This window comes from Phalangium opilio, unplaced genomic scaffold (assembly GCF_054372755.1).
Source record: "Phalangium opilio isolate 3A_F unplaced genomic scaffold, DU_Popi_V2 ptg000022l_1, whole genome shotgun sequence".
Taxonomy (NCBI): domain Eukaryota; kingdom Metazoa; phylum Arthropoda; class Arachnida; order Opiliones; family Phalangiidae; genus Phalangium; species Phalangium opilio.
In genome coordinates, this window is record NW_028324154.1 from 5,538,392 (window position 1) to 5,559,350 (window position 20,959).

Sequence of the window (20,959 nt, forward strand, 5' to 3'; positions counted from 1 at the left end):
AGCCACCTGAATCCAACAATAATCCAGTCCCGACCGACTCCCGTATAAGTTTTCGAAATATTGCCACTCCCTTCCGACTCCGTTCCATTTCAGAGATAATATTCCCAAAGCCACCCAAAGCCAAATTATTTATTTTACCCAACTCCAACTCCGACCAAAAATGAGGGAGTCCCTTGGCTTTCTATGGAGTTGGAGTTTTCCCAAAGCCTTTGCAGTCCTCTAACTTCCGGTATGATGCGTTTGTAACAGAGAAATTTTAGAACATGTGACCGGAAACTCGCCTACCCCAAAAAGCTCAACGCGACCTCTTGTTTGGGCGTCATCACGTTTAATAGAGTCAAAGGGCCTTCCACTCCTCTTCTAAATTCTCTCTGCTCAGTGTTTGTGTCCAAAGGAACACTGATTGAGCTGAGTGACTGGCCCCTCATGTCTTCAACAACATAAATTTCTCGACACATAAATATTTGATAAGCCAACGATTTTGAATGCTGATATAAAGTGCACTCTTTAACGATCGATGGCATAACACCACGTGATTAGGTCTTTATCAATAAGCTACAAATGTGAACACACGTTGTTCGTTTCTCAACTGGAATTTTGGCCTGGTTCATGTTGACACTGAAATTCCACCCCCCCCCCACCCCTTCCTCGCAAATTTTCATTTCTTTGATACGAAACAGGTCAAGTTTTTGGATACCCTAACATCGGCGGCGAATGGTTTACCCTAACATCGGCGGCGAATGGTTTACCCTAACATCGGCGGCGAATAGTTTACCCTAACATCGGCGGCGAATAGTTTACCCTAACATCGGCGGCGAATAGTTTACCCTAACATCGGCGAATAGTTAACATTTAGAAGCTCCTATATTTCAAAATACACCACCTCGTTAGTCGCCGAGTATTTTTTTTAAATTTTGCTATGCACTTGCTGGTATTTCTATCTAATTTAGTGAATCAACTTTACATTTGCACAACATAATATTATTTTTAAACACAGATTTTGTCTTAAATCTAGATAACGCTAAATTAACAAAAATTGTATTTTTAAAAAAGTGTATATAGGACTATATGCATATACATACATATTTTAAATTTTTTAAACTGTTGGGAAGGAAAGGGAAAAAAAGCCAAATGTAATTATATCCCTTTAACTATGAAAAGTAACATTATTGTTATATTGTTTTAAAGGATTTGAAAACAAAACTCAGTTCAATTCAAATTGGTTCTGAAAATGGCGACACAGTTTGGGCCCATTGATTTCAGAAGAGGATGAAATACGATTCTTGTCCAACACATTTAAAATGTAAATCCATCTATTCATGCATGTGTCTTCTACGTTTATGTTTTGTCATATTATTACTCTTCTGCGTAAATTTACAATCACACTGATCACATTCGAAGGGTTTTTCACCACTGTGAGTGCGTTTGTGTCTGTTCAAATGACACTTAAGCGTAGATTTATTTTCACACTGATCGCATTTCAAGAGTTTTTCACCACTGTGAATGCGTTTGTGTCTGATAAATTTACGCCTATTTGTACAATCGTGTCTTCTACGTTTATGTACGGTCAGATTACTCTTCAGCGTAAATTTATAGTCGCACTGATCACATTTGAAGGGTTTTTCACCACTGTGATTGCGTTGATGAATGTTCAAAGAACTCTTCCGCGTGCACGCGTAGTCACACTGATCACACGTAAAAGGTTTTTCACCATTGTGAATGTGATAATGTGCGATTAAAAGATTCTTACGATTGCTAGCATAGTCACACTGATCACATTTGAAGGGTTTTTCACCACTGTGAATGCGTTGATGTATGATTAAACCACTCTTATGCGTGAATGCATAGCCACACTGATCACATTTGAACGGTTTTTCACCACTGTGAATGTGTTGATGATTGGTCAAAGAACTCTTCTGCGTGAATGCATAGCCACACTGATCACATTTGAACGGTTTTTCACCACTGTGAATGCGTTGATGATTGGTTAAAGAACTCTTCTGCGTGAATGCATAGCCACACTGATCACATTTGAACGGTTTTTCACCACTGTGAATACGTTGATGATTGGTCAAAGAACTCTTATGCGTGAATGCATAGCCACACTGATTACATTTGAACGGTTTTTCACCACTGTGAATGAGTTGATGTATGATGTATGATTAAATTGCTTTTTTTATAGTGCTGGCATATTTACACTGATCACATTTGTGGAGTTTTACACCACTGTGAATGCGTTGATGATTGGTCACAGAACTCTTCTGCGTGAATGCATATTCACACCGATCACATTTGAACGGTTTTTCACCACTGTGAATGTGATAATGTGCGATTAAAAGATCCTTATGATTGCTTGCATATTCACACCGATCACATTTGTAGGATTTTTCACCGCTATGCACGCGATGATGTATGGTTAAACCACTCTTGTTAGTGCTGGCGTATTCGCACTGATCACATTAAAACGGTTTGTCACCGCTATGAATGCGTTGATGTTTGATCAAATCAAACTTATACTTGCATGAATAGTCACACTGATCACATTTGAAGCGTTTTCGTTCTTTAATCTTTTTAATGCGACGTTTTAGGCCCTTTTTATATTCAGTTGAATATTTGAACCCTACAGAAAATATAAAAACCACAAACATCATTTATAATTTAGTATCAAAATACAATAACATTCAAGCGAACTTCATAAAAAAGGTAGTGCGTACGAAAACGCAGTGTTACCATGAATTCATTTACTAAATTTAGTAAATGAATTCATGGTGTTACGGAGAAAAAAGGTGTGTTGATCAAAGGCGTTAGCCGATGAGTGAACGATCATTTCAACAAAAAGGGTATGAAGATCATCTTAAATGGGGAAAAACCTTGGCTCGAAACCAGGTCGTTAAGTGCTACAATTCAAATATACGTTATGTATAATCTTAAAAATAACATAAAAAGCGTGAACGTTTTGTCCAACACATTTAAATATGTTACACATAGGATATAAATAAATTTTTTGGGCTGTGTAGCCTTCAAAATTAGACTTAATACCAAGAAGGCGGAAATAGTTGCTTAGAAATATGACTTCTCAATCTAGGTACTCAACACTATAAAAGTATAAAATGACTTACGTGCAATTCCCGAACGAGGCGATGAGGTTTTACCTTCTGTAATATTTGGTGCGACATCTTCAAATGTCTCCGAGTTGGAAACCAAACTATTATTTTCAACTTCAATTGGAACTTCGGGTAAATCACTTTCCATAGAGACGGAAGTCAATTCTGATAGTTCATTTGGGCAAAGTTCTTGTTTAGGAACATACACTGGCACACTCAATGAGCTCGGATCTACAAACAGTTCCATAGCTTGATGTTGTCTATTATCAGTTTTCTTTGCGTCTGTCAAGGCGATTCTGCATTGGCTATCATCAAGATCGTTTTCTACGTCTAATTCTAGTGAATCGCTTTCGACATTTGCGTCGAGAGAAAGATGCGAATGTTTCTCGGTTTCAACATTCAATTCAGGAACACGAAATTTCTGCGACCGATTTGTATTATCCTCAATTTCTAACTCTGTCAAGACACTTTGCGATTTACGATAAGAATCATTAATGTCAATACTGTTTTCAAGAGGTTCTCGTGGCGAATCGCTTTCCGTCGTTGTTTCAGGAGGCATTTCAATTTTGTTTTCGATCTGAAGGTTAGGTGAAGGCGCACATAGAGGCAAACTGTCACTGTAGTTCAATTTAGGGAGACACGGATTCGTATTTCGCGTTATAAGCCCCATATTTTCACTTTTTTCCAAGGTAATTTTATTTTTGGTGTTTGTATTGCCAACCCCTGAAACACGTGATTCTTGACTAATATTTTCTTTACACAGAATGCCTTGGACATTGTGCCTGGTAATAGGAAGGGATAAAACCCGGACATTATTTCCCAAATCATTTTCAACGGGTTCAGTTTTCACTAATTCATCATTTGGAAATTGGTGTAATCCACTTTTCTCCTATTTTTAAAACAATTAACAATAACGCTCATTCTTAAAATAATTCATTTTTCCATCGACTATGAAAGTGAAGGATGTTCCATACCATCAGGTCTTTGATTCTCCTTTCCAAGTCTTTAATGACCCTATTGAGTCTTTCAATATCGTCTATTTGCTTATTAATCGTTAATGTTGTTTTCACTCTCTCTTTTTGCAAGTTTGAAATTAAGACATTACACTAAACAAAATGAGATTCCATTACAAAACAATCTTGGGACTTTCTTTGGCTGAACGTATTTTGAAGGGGCAAGCGAGAAAAAGGGGAAACCAATGACACAGAAGAAGGGGGATCAGTCTCTTGGTTAATAACAACGGATGCGTTCCCAAACCCCTTAGATAAGAGTCCATCGTGATTGGTGTTTCCACCAATAACCATAATTATTCACCGACCCATAGAGTTTGGTCCTACTTTAAAGGGACTGTTAAGTTGTTGGCAGACCGTTGAATTTTGTTTTTAAAAAGTAACTAGACCCCCTCATTCGTCACCCCCGAGAGTCCGAGTCCCCCTCCCCCGCCGCTTTTGCTAGAAGGAAAGACTACTTTACAGAGCCTTTAATTAAGAGAGCAGATTTGACAACTTAATCCTGTGCATGTAAAATTGGCTATGATCCCAAAAGGGTCTCATATTTTGGTGCTTAATTTCACACTACTAAAAAAAGCTCCCCTATGCTTTGAAAAATACCTCGGCTTCCAGTGTCCTGACTCGATCATCCCTTGCTTTCACTACATGGATAAGATCATCTTTGCTCAAGTGATCATAGTTACAATTTTCCTCATCTTTCATTTCCTAAAAACGAAGTTTCAATAACTTTCAGTTTGCCTAAAACAAGGAATATTGCAATAATTTCTTAAATACCTCTTTAATCGCCACCCTTTGAAGATTTACTAAGCTCATTTCGGAATTTTGTGAAGAGAGTTTGCGGAATTGTAAATCTTCCCTAAAACGAAATAATTTTCCAAAATGAAGGTAAATCAAATAAGAACAAATAACAAGAAACGTTTTCCTATACATTGTACCTTTCGCTATAAAAACCTAAGAAAAAAATGGCAAAGCTTATAGTTCAAAAGATTGTGATAATTAACGCTGCAATTTTGTTCAAGAGATATCTCAGAAACCTTAGTGTGACGTCACCCACGCTATTTTCCCATAAAATTTAAGAAGTACCAAACATGCCCGCCCACTGCCAAAGTCAATCGTGTGACGTTTTACTTAGGTACTGACGTCACAACTAAGATAGCTCTATTCCTCAACCCCATTTTATGAACACAACGTTTCATTCCTTGTTAAGACTTAAGAGGCCGTCTTTGATACTTTTTTAGTAAGATAGTAGCAAAAGCGGATTCACTATCATCTATCCGCTTTTGATAATATGGACTTGGCAATTCGGGCTTAACTCCGCCCCAGCGCCATTATGGTGTTTTTTTTACAGAATGAAAGCTATATAAGCCCCTCCTCCTAGTGGAAGGTAGCGTGACGTTGCATGACGTCGTACTGCCAAGTCCCTATTCAGATATGCAATATTCAACTACGAGGGTAGATCCTAAATCTCACATGCAGAACTAAATCTCACTATAGCGAGGACATCTTACAAAGTTACACGAGTGGCTAAATGTGCGCCTCTTAGTCTTTTGGAGGTAGAATGAAACTAAATTAACACTATTGTTTAAACAAGCTAATAGGGTGTTTCCGCGAGAGTAAAAAGGGAGAAGAAATAGGGGCGAAAACCGGTTTTCAGGGGATGTCAACATGGCGTCCTAACGTGGCCAGAGCGGGCAGCCGGCAAGGGGAGAGGAAAGGGGGTAGGTAACTAACTTGACGTCACGCGCAAAGACCCTATTAACAATAATTTGGAAAAAGTAGCAATATTTAGGGGTTAAAACATATCCACTTTAGTAATATATTGGAAAAGGAGGGAAGGTTATAGGTTAAGGTTTAGATCCGTTACATGCCTTGTTGACATCCAAGTTGCATTATATTCATCACTTACCAACTTAAACGTTCGACCATAACACGACATTCTTTAACCAGATCCATCACTCTTCGTACAGTCTTCCTGTTAAGATAACATACGAAACATTTTAATAATAACAAAAATATGGCCATAAACAAAGACTTAGCGTGACTAATATACTTTCTCACTTACCAGTCAGGTTAGGGGCAGGGCTGATATGAAGTTAGGTGACTTTAGGAACACTTTTAAGAGAAACACTATTTAACCCTAAATTTATTTTTGCTCAACTTTTACTGAATTACCCCAAATTCTAAAATAGTGGGAATCCTCCTATGCGTCGTCTGCTAAAACATTTTAACGACTTTCGGCTTTGGCTTTTCGGGGTCAAATAGTGAGCTTCGGCAGAAAATTGTGGGGTAAAATTTAAAAATGCGAAAACTCCCAATAAACGTCGCAATTAAAATAGGTTACTTAAATCCGTTTCAGAAACTAAATAAAGCTAACTAAACTACCCTCTTGCCTACAACCAGATGTGGTATGATACTAGAAGTATTGAGCTAACCAAATTCTTCACTCGGCATTAGTGAAAAGACTTGATAAAACACAAACGGTTGGCCCTCTAGTGGCGGTTTCAGAATTTTCCCTCCAAAACATGAGACGCTCGCGGTGGTAGACGGTCGAACTAGATTCAAGGAGCCGCGCCGGTGTTCGGCCGCTTTAGGTTGAGGGGAAGGGGGTAGGAAATGTTTTTGGAACTCGACCAATTTTTTTCTCAGTAGTGTAGGCGCGATGGAAGCGGCATAAAATCCTCAAATTTGTTCACTAGTGCCAGGATCTATTACCAATGCTAGAGCCCTTCACTTCTAGTCTCCTACCACTTCTGTTACAACTTAAATTTAGTTACAAAAAACCTGAAATTAGCCTAAAAAAGGCCTTTTTTAAGTGGGAACACGAAACTGCGTAAACCTATTAATTTATGAAAAGGTGCGAAATTCGAACAGTAAATATACAGTAAAAATAAAATGAACTATACTAAACATTGCAATTAAAGAAAATTATTAATTTAAACTTGTTTTATACTCTAAATGAACACTATTTAGCACGCTTCAAGATATATGTCAAATGAATTAAGTATAATTAACGTGAAATTAGACCAAAAATATAAATTTTTTGGATAAAAATTCTAATAACTACTTAATTAAGATTAAAAAAAACGAGCCGTTGTTCGTCCAACCTCATTTTTACTATTTTACGTTTAAATTAACCTAAATAATCATTAAAATACACTAACAGTAGTGAAATCATGGAATCGGTGTAGGCAGTTTTTCAAAACTTGCACAACGTCTGTCCAACTTATTTGGAATTTTCAAAACGAATAAACAACAAAAACGGAGGGTAAAATTTGGTGTCAATGGGCGCAATAATTGGTGTAGTTTTGGTGTAAAATTGCAATTTAACAGAAATTTAGAAATAGAAATGAGGATCTTTCAAAGTGAAAATGAAAGGTAAAGGTGATTTAAGTACCAAAATAAAGTCCTTATCGATACTTTCCCAAAAAAGTAAGTTGACTTACAGTCAGAATACAATTTTAAAGTGACCAACATTAACCCCAAGAGGTTAGTCTATTGGTTCTCTCTATAGTAGAATAAATTATTAAATATGGCTTGAAAAAAGTTCATAATTAAACGTAAAGGCAAATTATTTCCAAGGGCCTCGAAAGTATGCCTTCATGTTGATTCTTCAAAAATTTCAACATCAAAAAATAAAGCTCTAGGCAAATAGACTAAAAGGTGTACTGACGTCATAAGAACATTCATAAATATTTCAAATTACAGATTCCACCTCGTTCTTTTAGAATACGGTTCGCATCTCCGTTCAAGTTCACTATACATGAGTTCCTTACTTCCTATTTATTCTCTTTAATATTATGCTACATAATTCCTTTCACGTTATCCACACCCGGCGTTGACCACGAATTTCAAAAACGACAGGAAGAATTCAACCTTAAAATCCAATCGCAAGTTGACCAACTTAAAGCGGAAGTTGCTAAAATATCTGCCCAACAGTCTGAAAACCATCAAATACGGGAGAAATTCAAAGGCGAGCTAGATGAATTGCGGAAGCAAGTCGCGAATGATCATGAAAAGTTGCAGAAAGACTTGGGTGCCGTATGGCAAAAAGAAATGGATGAATTTCATAAGAAATTAGAAGAGTATTTGAACAAGTACAAGCTAACCAATCCGGGAACTGATGCTGCAACCAAGGACAAAAAGGAACAGATTGGAATAGTGCTGTACTTCGCGGTATTGGTGGCCTTAGAGTCAAAGGAGATTCACATTCACCATGACTATGGAAAGACTGACGACATTCACGTACACCACGTGCACCATGTTCATCATGGCGATACATCCATCGGCCAATCAAAAAACAACACGTTTACAAGTGCCACTGATTGGGAAGGTGCGAAACGCGAACTAGAACAAGACTTACGCATGCAGAAAGAAAACTTCAACATGAACATGGACAAACTACGCCGCCAGCAAGAAGAAGCGACGAGAACACAGCGTCACAATTTGGAGCAGGAGATGCGTCGTATGCAACAAGAAAGGGAGGCCAAGATGAGAGAAGGTCAAAGGCTAAGAGCTGACTTGGAACGACTCCAACAGAAGCAAATGGAGGCCGCGCAAAGGGACCAAGAGAATTTGAAACGTAGCATGGAACATCAAATCAGGGAAAGTCAGGAGGAGGCAAGGAAACAAATGGAAATGATGCAACGTCAACAAGAGAAAGTTCAGAGGGAGTTGGAGAAGAGGAAAATGGAGATAGAAGCCCAGTTACAAAATAATCGGGGATAAGTTAGGCTTAGGAATAAGAATGCAACCTGACCCCCCCATAGTATTAACATACGGATATAAGATATGTTCCATAAGTATGACACTACCTATACTTCGTAATGCTAGATATTTACCGAGAGCTAGTTCAAGAACAACGGAAGCGAGAATTGACTACACTCGGTTTTGTAGTTCATCTTCATATTTAGTCTGTACTAAGCCTTTGACAGCGCCTCACCAGTCGTCGCTTTACGAGAATCTATGCCCTACGTCACTTCATGACAAGCTCTCAGCAACCAGGGACAAACTTATGGAACATATCTTATGAGCTTATGGTATTAATAATGTCTTAGTCTTAGGATAAGTTAGGTTTGGTACGGTTAGGCTCAATGGGGAGTCAGGTTGATGTCTTCTAGCCCAGGATTAATTTATGTATCTAATAATTTGATTTTGAGATCTTCGTCTTGATCTACTTCAGGTACCGTTATATAAAACTAATAAAAAAGTTTTGAAAAATTGTACTTATTTAAACAGTTGCCTATTGTACTACCTAGATTAAATGACAACCTTTGTTACATTTTCCGAGAATTTTGGCGATGGAAAGCTTGTGACGTCAATGATATCGTTATATAAAAATCACGGATTTCATATTAGTTTTAAATTCGCAGTTATAACATCGAATATTACAATGAAATATTGTTGCTTAGCGTTTTTATTATTGCACCTAATTGCGGCAAAATTTGACCCGAATAAGGTTTTGGAGGAAACTAATGAAAAGCTTAAGAAACTGCAAGAAGACTGGCAAGTGCAACAAGAACAATGGCAGAAAAAGTGGGCTGATGTTCAAGTCAAAGGTCAAGGCTTCAATTATAAAAAGATGCAAGAAGAATTCAAAACTCTTAATGATGGAAATCTGAAAATGATCCAAGATGTCCTTGATAGTTATCAAGCGCAATTGCAAGCGCATGCGCAAGGATAAGCTTCAGAATTGTTCTTAAAAAAATAATTTTAAAATAAACAATATGAAAATTGATGTTTACTAGGTTACCCCCCATTTCACCCAATTTAAAACACCCAATTCCCATTTACCCAAACCTCATTTAACCCAATTCCCAGTTCTCCAATTCCAATTAACCCAATATTGCATACCCAAAAAGACTCAAATAGAGTAGAATTTGATGGTTTTATTTATTTATTTTTTCATAACATATAAGGGATACACTTACTTGAAGTGTATAACCGCTCCAAAGAGGAAGAGACGTCCTCCTAACCAAACCAAGCCTAACCTAACCTAACCTAACATAACAGTAATGTTTTGGAAAAGGCATATTATTTGAGAAGTCAATGAAGCTAAACATCAATACTTTGGAAAAGGCGTACCATAGATTTATAAAATATTACTAACCTAACTTAACAAACCCAAACCTAACCTAACATAACAGTATTTTTTGGAAAAGGCATATTATTTGAGAAGTCAATGTAGCTAAACATCAATGTTTTGGAAGAGGCGTACCATAGTTAAATGACTTATAAAATATTTTTAACCTAACTTAACCAAACCAAACCAAACCTAGCCTAACATAATATAACAGTAATGTTTTGGAATGGGCATATTATTTGAGAAGTCAATGAAGCTAAACATCAATATTTTGGAAAACGCGTACCATAGTTAAATGACTTATAAAATATTATTAACCTAACTTAACCAAACCAAACCTAACCTAGCCTAACATAACATAATATATTATATATTGGGAAATAAATATTATTAACGAAACGAAACCAAACCTACCCTAACATAACATAACAGTAATGTTTTGGAAAAGGCATATTATTTGAGAAGTCAATGAAGCTAAACATCAATACTTTGGAAAAGGCGTACCATAGTTAAATGATTTATAAAATATTATTAACCTAACTTAACCAAACCAAACCTAACCTAGCCTAACATAACATAACAGTAATTTTTTGGAAAAGGCATATTATTTTAGAAGTCAATGAAGCTAAACATCAATATCTTGGAAAAGGCGTACCATAGTTAAATGATTTATAAAATATTACTTACCTAACTTAACCAAACCTTACCTACCTAACCCTAACTCAGAATTACGGGGGCATATTTTCCTTTCGAAGTTTTCAACCATTCGACTTCCATATTTAATAAATTACATTGATCAACAGCAGGAGCAGATGACAAAGGAGTCTCGGACGCTAGCTTCCACAATATAGAGGGCAATGGGACCCGCGTACGTCACAGCTGTAGCGGTATCGTTTGCCATAGAGGCGGTATCAGACATTATAGCAGACGATGCTTTGGGTGGATTATACCTGGCCAAAACAAAACTATCCTGGATCTGGGAAACTGGCAATCTCCCCTTTCTATTAGAAGATACATTGGCAAGTTTGACTCCCAACCAACGGAACTTCTAGAGCATGAAGTTTGACTTCAGCGACCTTTAAGCCGTCAAGGCAATGACACCATCACTGACCACCCAACCTCTGGGCTGAAAATCGCCCATCTAAACATACGTAGTCTCAAATTTAAAATTACGGAGATTGAATACATTTTAACAAGAAATAATATCGACATCCTGGGCATTACTGAAACATGGCTAACGCACGACATACCTACAGATATATGTAATATAAATGGCTACCTTTTCTGGAGACAGGATCGCCAGGGAAAAATTGGAGGAGGTGTGGGCATCTATTTCAAACCACACCTACCAATCCAGCGTATTCTTATCGAACAACAGGATCGTCCGGAAAACTCGCAACTGGAATCTATGTGGGCTGAAATTACTTATACAAACTCTAGTAAACTATTCATTGGTTTTCTGTATATTCCACCTTCACCCCAGATCGCAGACTCTATAACTGACCTCCAAGCCACCATAACCTGCTTAAAAATAAAACCTAACGTTGAAATTATCATTCTTGGGGATACAAATTGCGATCTGTTAGCCCATCCACTTACCCCCAAAACCAACATGCTTACTAAAGCCCTCGACACCTTTAAGCAGCTGATCCAGTCTGTTACCAGGACTACCTTGAGCTCGAAGACTCTTATCGACCACATTTACTCTAATTTTCCTAACAGAATTACCGAAACCCGGGTACTAACCTGTGGTGTATCCGACCACGACTTAACCTGGGCCGTACGACAAAAAATCACTCCGAAAAGACATCATATACAATGCTATACCAGAAATCTTAGAGTAATGAACACCGACGCTTTTGTTCATGACCTACAGACAAGACTAGCAACAATTGAACCTATGTTAACTGACCCAGATACCGGCCTAGCAGCATTACAAGCTGAAATCACGAACTGTCTAAATAAATTTGCTCCGCTACGTAGGAAGTTTGTCCGTACAAAAAACTCTCCATGGCTAACCTCGTTTATTAAACAACAAATGCATTTACGCGATAAACTGAAAACAAAGTCTCACCACAGCTACAAAAATGGCTCATATCTAGAACTTTATCGGACCCAGCGAAACCTGGTCACCAGGCTGATTCGTGAAAGTAAAATAAACTACTTTAAAAATAAACTCTCAAAGGACCCATCAACCGCTAACTTTTGGCGAACCCTCAAGCCCTTCCTGAAACCTAAACTAAATAATACAATTAGTCAATTAAAATTTAATAATGAGACAATAGTGAACCCCCATGACATTGTAAATACCCTTAACTATCACTATAGCACTATTGCGGAGATCTTGGTAGATAATCTGGACGAAATACGTTTATGCAACCCCCAAGTAGGGATATCCAATCCTCCACCTTGTCCTAAAATAACTCATGAAAAACTTTCTGAATTTCCGCTAGTAACAGATAGTGAAATATTTAACATATTAAAAACTATCAATGTTAACAAAGCCTGTGGGATCGATGGGCTTAGTCCTGCCTTACTCAGGGCCCTATCAGCCATAATCTCAAAACCAATCTCACAAATTTTCAATTTAATCTTTACTACCGGTATCTTCCCGTCTCAATGGAAAGTGGCCAAAATAGTTCCTATCTACAAAGATGGTGACACAAAGGACCCAAAGAATTACCGCCCTATTTCGATCCTACCAGCTCTGTCTCTTACTTGCGAAAAAATAGTTCATGCTAATTTATACAATTACTTAAACCATAATCGGTTTCTCTACGAACTTCAGTCTGGGTTTAGAAAACAGCATTCTACCATATCCTGTATCTTTCACCTATTCGAAACCGCCTTAGAGCATTTAAATGAAGATAAATTTGTCCTATTGCTTTTCCTGGACCTCTCCAAAGCCTTTGATACGGTCCAGCACCATGTCCTATTGTCGGACCTCAGTAGATATGGTGTTGACGGTCCCGCTATGGCATGGTTCCAATCTTATCTCTCTGATAGACAGCATCAAGTTTCCCATGGTGGCTATACTTCTGGTATGCTTCCTGCTAAACATGGGGTCCCCCAGGGCAGTGTCCTTGGCCCCCTGTTATTTAATGTCTATACTGCTGGTCTACACCATACCCTTACCCATTCTCAGGCAAATGAGTACGCTGATGACACAGCCTTAATCTCGGCTGACCTAAACCCTCAGACGTTGATTCTAAATGCCGAAATCGACCTAGAAAACTTAATAACCTCCCTGGAGCACAGAGGTCTAATACTCAATAGGAACAAATCCAACTTCATGATCCTAGCCCCTAACCGACAAGGTGTAACTCTAACAAGCACAATTTCAACCATGTGCAACGGTTCAATTAAAAGGGTCGCTAACTATAAATACCTGGGTATCTGGTTGGATGAAACCCTAGACTGGCGTAGACAGACCGATTATGTCTCAAAGAAAGTTAATTCCCGCCTGTGGTTACTCCGTCCATTACAAAACCACTTAGACATCGGGACACTTAGAATGCTTTATAAAGCTTGTGTACAGCCAATCTTACAATATGGCAATATCTTTTACTACAACTTTCCAAGAGGCAATCAAGCAAAATTATTCTCAGTACACACCCGTTGCTCTAAGCAAATTGTCAATTTTAGCAAATACTCCTCTGCCACCAAGGCTAGAGAAATAGCTAAAATAGATTCCCCTGCGTTCATGTACCACATGAGCTTGCTAATCTTTATGTTTAAAGTTCACAAAGGCCAATTACCGGAATACGTTTTAAACTGGTTCCCAATCCTAAATTCAAATCGCAAAGTCCAAACCCGTAGCTGTGATAAAAATTTTCTAACAGAAACATGTTTAACGAAGTTCAGATCTAAGAGTGTTAAACACCAGGGTGTCAAGCTCTGGAATTCTCTACCAGGGCAAATTAAAACTATTGATTCACTAAAAACTTTTAAAAAAGAGGTTACACCTTTTATCAATCAACTGTTAACGACAACGTAAACACCACGTTAATCTTTTACTTAATTTAATTAAACTATCGGACTCTATTGTAAACAAGACAGTAGTCTTAATAGATGTTCCAAATAAAAAGCAAATTATTATTATTATTATTATTATTATTACCAAAGTCTGCTGGGAATTATTTTTGTAATAACGGACTAACGGTGGCTACTGAGGTTCGTCTTATCCGATCGCGACATAAATATACACAATATAATTACTTTATTAAGATAAAAGATTAGACATCATTTTGTGACTTTAAACCTACTAAATAGTCAAAATTAAGTCCAAACTAGCAGAGAAACCCAGGTAAGCCAAGGCTTAATTTATAATTTGAGCCCACTGGAATGATTGGGGCATTGGGCTCGGGTTTTCTAAAGATAAAAGCAAGGTTTTAACAGATGCCGAAACACAATGTTATTATTGTGTTTTAGGGCCAAAATATTCCGTATTTCTTTTGAATTAATTGACGGCTACAAGAGGTTGGAAATGAAATCACGGTCTCTTACTTTTTGGGTTTTAAAAGATCGTGAGTGATTTCTTTTCCCAACTTCTTGTAGCTATCAATTAATTCTAGAAGAAATTTAGAAAAAATTGGCACTGAAACACATTTTAGTTTTTTAATAGTGTACATACGTTACTCGCTGGGCTTTTCATTATCAATTTTAGTCTAAAAATAGATTAAAAAGCCGTTGAACTCCATTTTTTAACTCTAATAATCGTTAAGCATAGGCTAATTATAAGCAGACGATACGTATTTTTAAAGAGAGGCTCCAGACGCGATTTCCCAGATCTCCTTTCGAGACTTTGCAGCCACGCTATTGGTTGGAAAATAAAGCTCAAATTTCCTACGAGAGGTGGCACTGGCGTAAGGATTTTGGTTAATAACCGTGACGTTCGCGGATCCCATTGCCCTCTACATTATGGAAGCTAGCGTCCGAGACTCCTTTGTCATCTGCTCCTGTCAACAGTCTCTTATATAATAATTTTAAAATATTGCTTTTTAATGGAAAATACGAATTAATAAAACGGTTATGTTATTCGTGCCAAATTCCTGTGTTATTGCGTTTTGTGGCAAACGGAAATTGAGAGAAATGCATTTGGGTGAATCAGGAATATATGATTTGGGTTAAATTTTTCTGATTGGGACAAATGATATTGGGTGATATGGGGGGACACCGTTTACTATATTCATATGGGTCCGATTCAACCACAGTTAAACCTAAAGTAATGTCCTCCCGAGGGGCTAATCACTCTCAATCTCTCTGTACACCAATTAAAAATTAAGCGTGGTCATTTTAGCGCTGTCAAGGCAGGGATAAGGGAGGTGAGATGGATTGGAAATGATGAAGGGCGACCTGCGGCACCGTATCTCTCCCAGTGTACCTCGCGCACGCCCCTACCCTTCGGTAGGCGATTGCCAAGTTCTGCCGCGTAGCGCCATTTTATTTGTACGAGAACTAGCTTCTATTTTTAAGATAGAGGCAGCGTCCTTTACAATTTCGTCCTTTACGGCCCTACCTAACCGCTGAGGATGCTGGGAGGACTACGGTGCCGTAGCTGGGGGTACAGAGGCAACGGCTATAGGTATAGGGGTTTCCACTCCATTCCTCTCTCCTTCAAGGTCAAGGGCAGCGCTTTTAAAGATTACGTGTAATCCGTTTAGTACAGTCAAAGCTGGTAGGTATGAGGTAAAGTGTCCCAGTGTACCTCGCTTCCAAAGGAACACTGATTGAGCTGAGTGACTGGCCCCTCATGTCTTCGACACATCAATATTTGTTAAGCCAACCATTTTGAATGCTGAAATCAAGTGCACTCTTTAACAATCGATGGCATAACCCCACGTGATTAGCTCTTTATCAATAAGCTACAAATGTGAACACACGTTGTTCGTTTCTCAACTGGAATTTTGGCCTGGTTCCTGTTGACACTGACTGTAATTCCACCCCCCCCTCCCTCGCAAATTTTCATTTCTTTGATACGAAAAAGGTCAAGTTTTTGGATACCCTAACATCGGCGGCGAATGGTTTACCCTAACATCGGCGGCGAATGGTTTACCCTAACATCGGCGGCGAATAGTTTACCCTAACATCGGCGGCGAATAGTTTACCCTAACATCGGCGGCAAATAGTTTACCCTAACATCGGCGGCGAATAGTTTACCCTAACTTCGGCGGCGAATAGTTTTCCCTAACATCGGCGAATAGTTTTCCCTAACATCGGCGGCGAATAGTTTACCCTAACATCGGCGGCGAATAGTTTACCCTAACTTCGGCGGCGAATAGTTTTCCCTAACATCGGCGGCGAATAGTTTACCCTAACATCGGCGGCGAATAGTTTACCCTAACATCGGCGAATAGTTTACCCTAACATCGGCGGCGAATAGTTTACCCTAACATCGGCGGCGAATAGTTTACCCTAACATCGGCGGCGAATAGTTTACCCTAACATCGGCGAATAGTTTACCCTAACATCGGCGGCGAATAGTTTACCCTAACATCGGCGGCAAATAGTTTACCCTAACATCGGCGGCAAATAGTTTACCCTAACATCGGCGGCGAATAGTTTACCCTAACTTCGGCGGCGAATAGTTTTCCCTAACATCGGCGAATAGTTTTCCCTAACATCGGCGGCGAATAGTTTACCCTAACATCGGCGGCGAATAGTTTACCCTAACTTCGGCGGCGAATAGTTTTCCCTAACATCGGCGGCGAATAGTTTACCCTAACATCGGCGGCGAATAGTTTACCCTAACATCGGCGGCGAATAGTTTACCCTAACATCGGCGGCGAATAGTTTACCCTAACATCGGCGGCGAATAGTTTACCCTAACATCGGCGGCGAATAGTTTACCCTAACATCGGCGGCGAATAGTTTACCCTAACATCGGCGGCGAATAGTTTACCCTAACATCGGCGAATAGTTTACCCTAACATCGGCGAATAGTTAACATTTAGAAGCTCCTATATTTCAAAATACACCACCTCGTTAGTCGCCGAGTATTTTTTTTAAATTTTCCTATGCACTTGCTGGTATTTCTATCTAATTTAGTGAATCAACTTTTCATTTGCACAACATATTATTATTTTTAAACTCAGATTTTGTCTTAAATCTAGATAACGCTAAATTAACAAAAATTGTATTTTCAAAAAGTGTATATACATGTATGTACGTATATATTTTGTATTTTTATTTTTGCACACCGCCATCTGGCGTGAGCAAAAATGTTAGTCTCTATACGGGACAATTTACGAGGGAGAAGCCACTCGGCAATAAAGTCTTTCTGAGGGTGTAAGATGTGAAGTCTATTACGCCGTATAACGCGGAAATACACTCGGGATTACTTTCTACAGTTTTTATTTCAATATTAGAACGGATTGTAGGCATATCGCCCGAATTTACGGCATTAAAACCTCCAAAGAGGTAATACCGGGAGAATACGCCAGTGGCTGATCCCTCGGTCGGCGACGCTGTTTTCTCGTTCTCTCGAGAGCGTCGTTCTGCAGTGCGGCTGCCGGGGGGGGCTTCTGCAGCCTGCAGGGATGCCATCGGTCTGCAGCTTGCAGGGATGCCATATTGGGCGGGAAAGCCGCCAATTGGGCTGCTTCTCTAAAATATTGGCAGAAATTCCAAATTTTTGACTTGTTTGGGCGGTTTTTTGGGCTTGTTTCCAATTTGAATTTATACGTAGCCAACATCGTATTTTCACAAAGGCTTAGAGCCGAAAGCCGATTGAATTCAAGGTTCGTAAAATAATTCTTCGCATTATTGAATTGATTATGGATTGACTCGATATTATGTACGTAGGTAACCTCGTATTTTAAGCTTAAGATGATACTGAGAATAAACTAATTAGATATTGCCGCGGCGCGTCAGGCAGCTCAGGCTAAGCTTTACTGGTACCCGGTAGTCTTATGTCGTCAAGCTCTAAGCCTTTGCTTAACTAAATTTTCTACTTTGATTTAAATATTAATTTGTCAAGCTAAGTATAATTTTTGTGATCTAAGTGAGACCATTTTTGCTCGTAATATATTATTTTACTAATAGCTCCTTAGAAGATTGCGTCAAATGTTGTTTGGAATTTTAGATGCGCGAGCCGCGAGCTTTCGCCTTTCGGCTTTGACGGCGGGAGACCGGGAGCTTGGCCGGGAGTCTTATGTACGCGGGAATGCGGGATTCTCGTAGGTAACGCTCGCTTTCACGGCGATTCGAATTGCCGACGTCAATGGTCTAAGCCTTTGCTTAACAGAATTTTCTACTTTGATTTAAATATTAATTTTTCAAGCTAAGTATAATTTTTGTGGTCTAAGTGAGACCATTTTTGTGGTCTAAGTGAGACCATTTTTGTTAGTAATATATTATTTTACTAATAGCTCCTTAGAAGATTGCGTCAACATTTGTTTATTTAATACTTTAAGAGGAATTTTAGCTTGACCATTGCAAGCAAAACTCTGAGGACATTCCCCAACTTTCACTGAGCCGCTTCGTCAGATTATCTTACATTATCACATATAATGATATGTTTAAGTGTTTAACCACGGATATCCTGTTGAGATTGTTTTAAAGTTCCTTACTCTCGATTTTGAAGTTATATACTGTCTAGTGACACTTGAAGTTCCGATTTAATGTTATAAACAGACTAGGATCGTTAGCCGATATCGTAAATTAAGCGATGTCAATATCAAAGCTTAACTGAAACACTGATACCAATTTTTTTAACTCATTAATCTGAAATAAAAATATAATCTTTCATATTTAAAAAAATATTCAGGTAGTATTTATAAAATATTAATTAAAAGACGTAGTAATTGTCTAGATTAGTAAAATCCATTATCGGTAAGTGTACTCATACAAAAGGCCATTTGATTAAAGTTCCTTTATAGAAACTAGTTCAAAAGAAACGAAAATTATATTTATATTTCTCCTTTAATATCACAAAACGTTAACATTTCTATTATGGAATAGAAAAACTTCGGGAATTATGCAAAGAAGCTGCCAATTTTGGTGTCAGAAAATAATAAAATTCATCTTCTTTTGAAACTTAACCTGAGAAATTTAAATTAAAGAATAGCTTGATATCTTTTCCAGTGGGTAATTGTTTGATAATGATATTTTCGTTTCATTGATTTTAAATAAATTGGTATTGACATCGGTTAATTTTCGATATTGGCCAATTGATCATCACTAATAGTTTAAATAATTTCAATTAAACGGTTCAAAACCTTCAGGAAAAGCTTAGTTTATAATGAATAAACTTCTAATTTTAAAGTAATAAATGAATTTATCGTAGGTAATTAATTTACTGCCTTGGTGTAATTTATGCTCAAATAAAATTACGCAATGAAAGAGGAAGTGACTACATTTGGGTAAGTGTTTCGCGGGAGATTCAAATGTCGATTTGGGTTAAAGAAATAAGAGAATAATTTGAGATGGTGAAATGTTTGGCGGGAGATTCAAATGTCGATTTGGATTTGGGTTAGAGAATAAGGTTTTAAGCTCTCTCTCCTTATGGAACCAACCCTAATGTTTACATTTGGATTTGGGTATTTAATCATTGAAATTTTTAGAGAATAGTGTCCCTGGATACATTTCAAGTGTTCTGCTTATTTCCGCTCTCGCGAATTTCCAGGAGGCTCAAAGTATTTGACTTATTTCCGCCCCCTTTTCAACCTTGTCTTGCTGTGAGCTATCAGGGTTCATACAAACCTGGAAAAATCAGGGAAATAAATAGTTGACGAAAACCACAGTAAAATTCAGGGAAATCAGGGAACTTTGCGTCAAACAGACATGAACATACCCTCCAAAGGATTAACATTACACTAATCTTTGGAGGCTCATAACTCTGGTTCTACTAGAGATACGGGATGTCCTTCGACTATGTTATAGTCTTATTTGCCTAACATTCAACGATACTAAAAACTTGGGATTTTGTCAAACAGGGGCCGAGTAATTAAGCAAAATGTTCGTGAACATTTCCGTCCATAGGATTAACATAACACTATACTTTGGGGGCTCATAACTCTGATTATATTAGAGATACGGGGATGCCCTTTGATTATGTAATTGTCCTATTTACCCTTCCTCCTTCTTTAACATTTGCTCCATAGGATACTCCATATACGGGAAAAATCTGGGAAACTCAGGGAAGTATATGGGGAAAAACCTGGAAATCTCAGGGAAATTTGTTTTCCAAAAGTTGTATGAACCCTGCCTATTATGTCGGTTTTCTTTTTAGCAGGGACGGAAATAAGATAACTTTGAGACACTTATAGGGGTCACTGCCTCACTGGACCAATGTCCTATAAATTGTTAGGGTGTGCAAAAATGTCCTGGTTGCTGGACCAGCTTGTTTAAATTGTTGGGAAAGAAAGAAAGGAAAAAAAAAAGCCAAATGTAATTATATTCCTTTAAGTATGAAAAGTAACATTAAAAAATAAAACTCAGTTCAATTCAAATTAGTTCTGAAAATGGCGACACAGTTTGTTTTGGCCCATTCATTAGAGAAGAGGATGAACTAAGGTTTTTGTCCAACACATTTAAAATGAATATCCATCTACTCATACATGTGTCTAATACGTTTATGTTTTGTCATATTACTCTTCTGCGTAAATTTACAGTCACACTGATCACATTCGAAGGGTTTTTCACCACTATGAATGCGTTTGTGTCTGATCAAATTACCCTTAAGCGTACATTATATTAATTATAATAATAATAATATATAATTAATATAACATTATAAAAAATGTGCGAGCCTTAGCTCTCGGATT

The 20,959-nt window shown here is 38.0% G+C and overlaps 2 protein-coding genes and 1 long non-coding RNA gene across 3 annotated transcripts; 1 reads left to right on the forward strand and 2 right to left on the reverse strand.

Annotated features, from left to right (window-relative positions):
- Positions 1–1,041: 1,041 nt before the first annotated feature.
- Positions 1,042–2,459, reverse strand: LOC149696146 (uncharacterized; the record flags this gene model as incomplete). The annotated part of the gene is made up of 2 exons (XM_089867411.1): positions 1,042–2,149; positions 2,243–2,459. Coding segments are annotated over 2 exons (1,053 nt in total), but the record flags the coding sequence as incomplete, so codon positions are not given.
- LOC149696147 (uncharacterized) lies at positions 2,455–6,050 on the reverse strand. Its single transcript, XM_089867412.1, has 6 exons — positions 6,021–6,050; positions 4,889–5,065; positions 4,715–4,819; positions 4,079–4,210; positions 3,120–3,993; positions 2,455–2,620 (listed from the first exon to the last, which is right to left on the reverse strand). Exons 1-6 carry the CDS (start codon positions 6,048–6,050, stop codon positions 2,460–2,462), a joined length of 1,479 nt encoding a protein of 492 aa, XP_089723538.1. The 3' UTR covers positions 2,455–2,459.
- Positions 6,051–14,317: 8,267 nt separating this feature from the next.
- LOC149696148 (uncharacterized) lies at positions 14,318–15,162 on the forward strand. The gene is made up of 2 exons (XR_016382510.1): positions 14,318–14,499; positions 14,923–15,162. It is a non-coding gene; the product is annotated as an uncharacterized LOC149696148 (long non-coding RNA).
- The last annotated feature ends 5,797 nt before the right edge of the window (positions 15,163–20,959 follow it).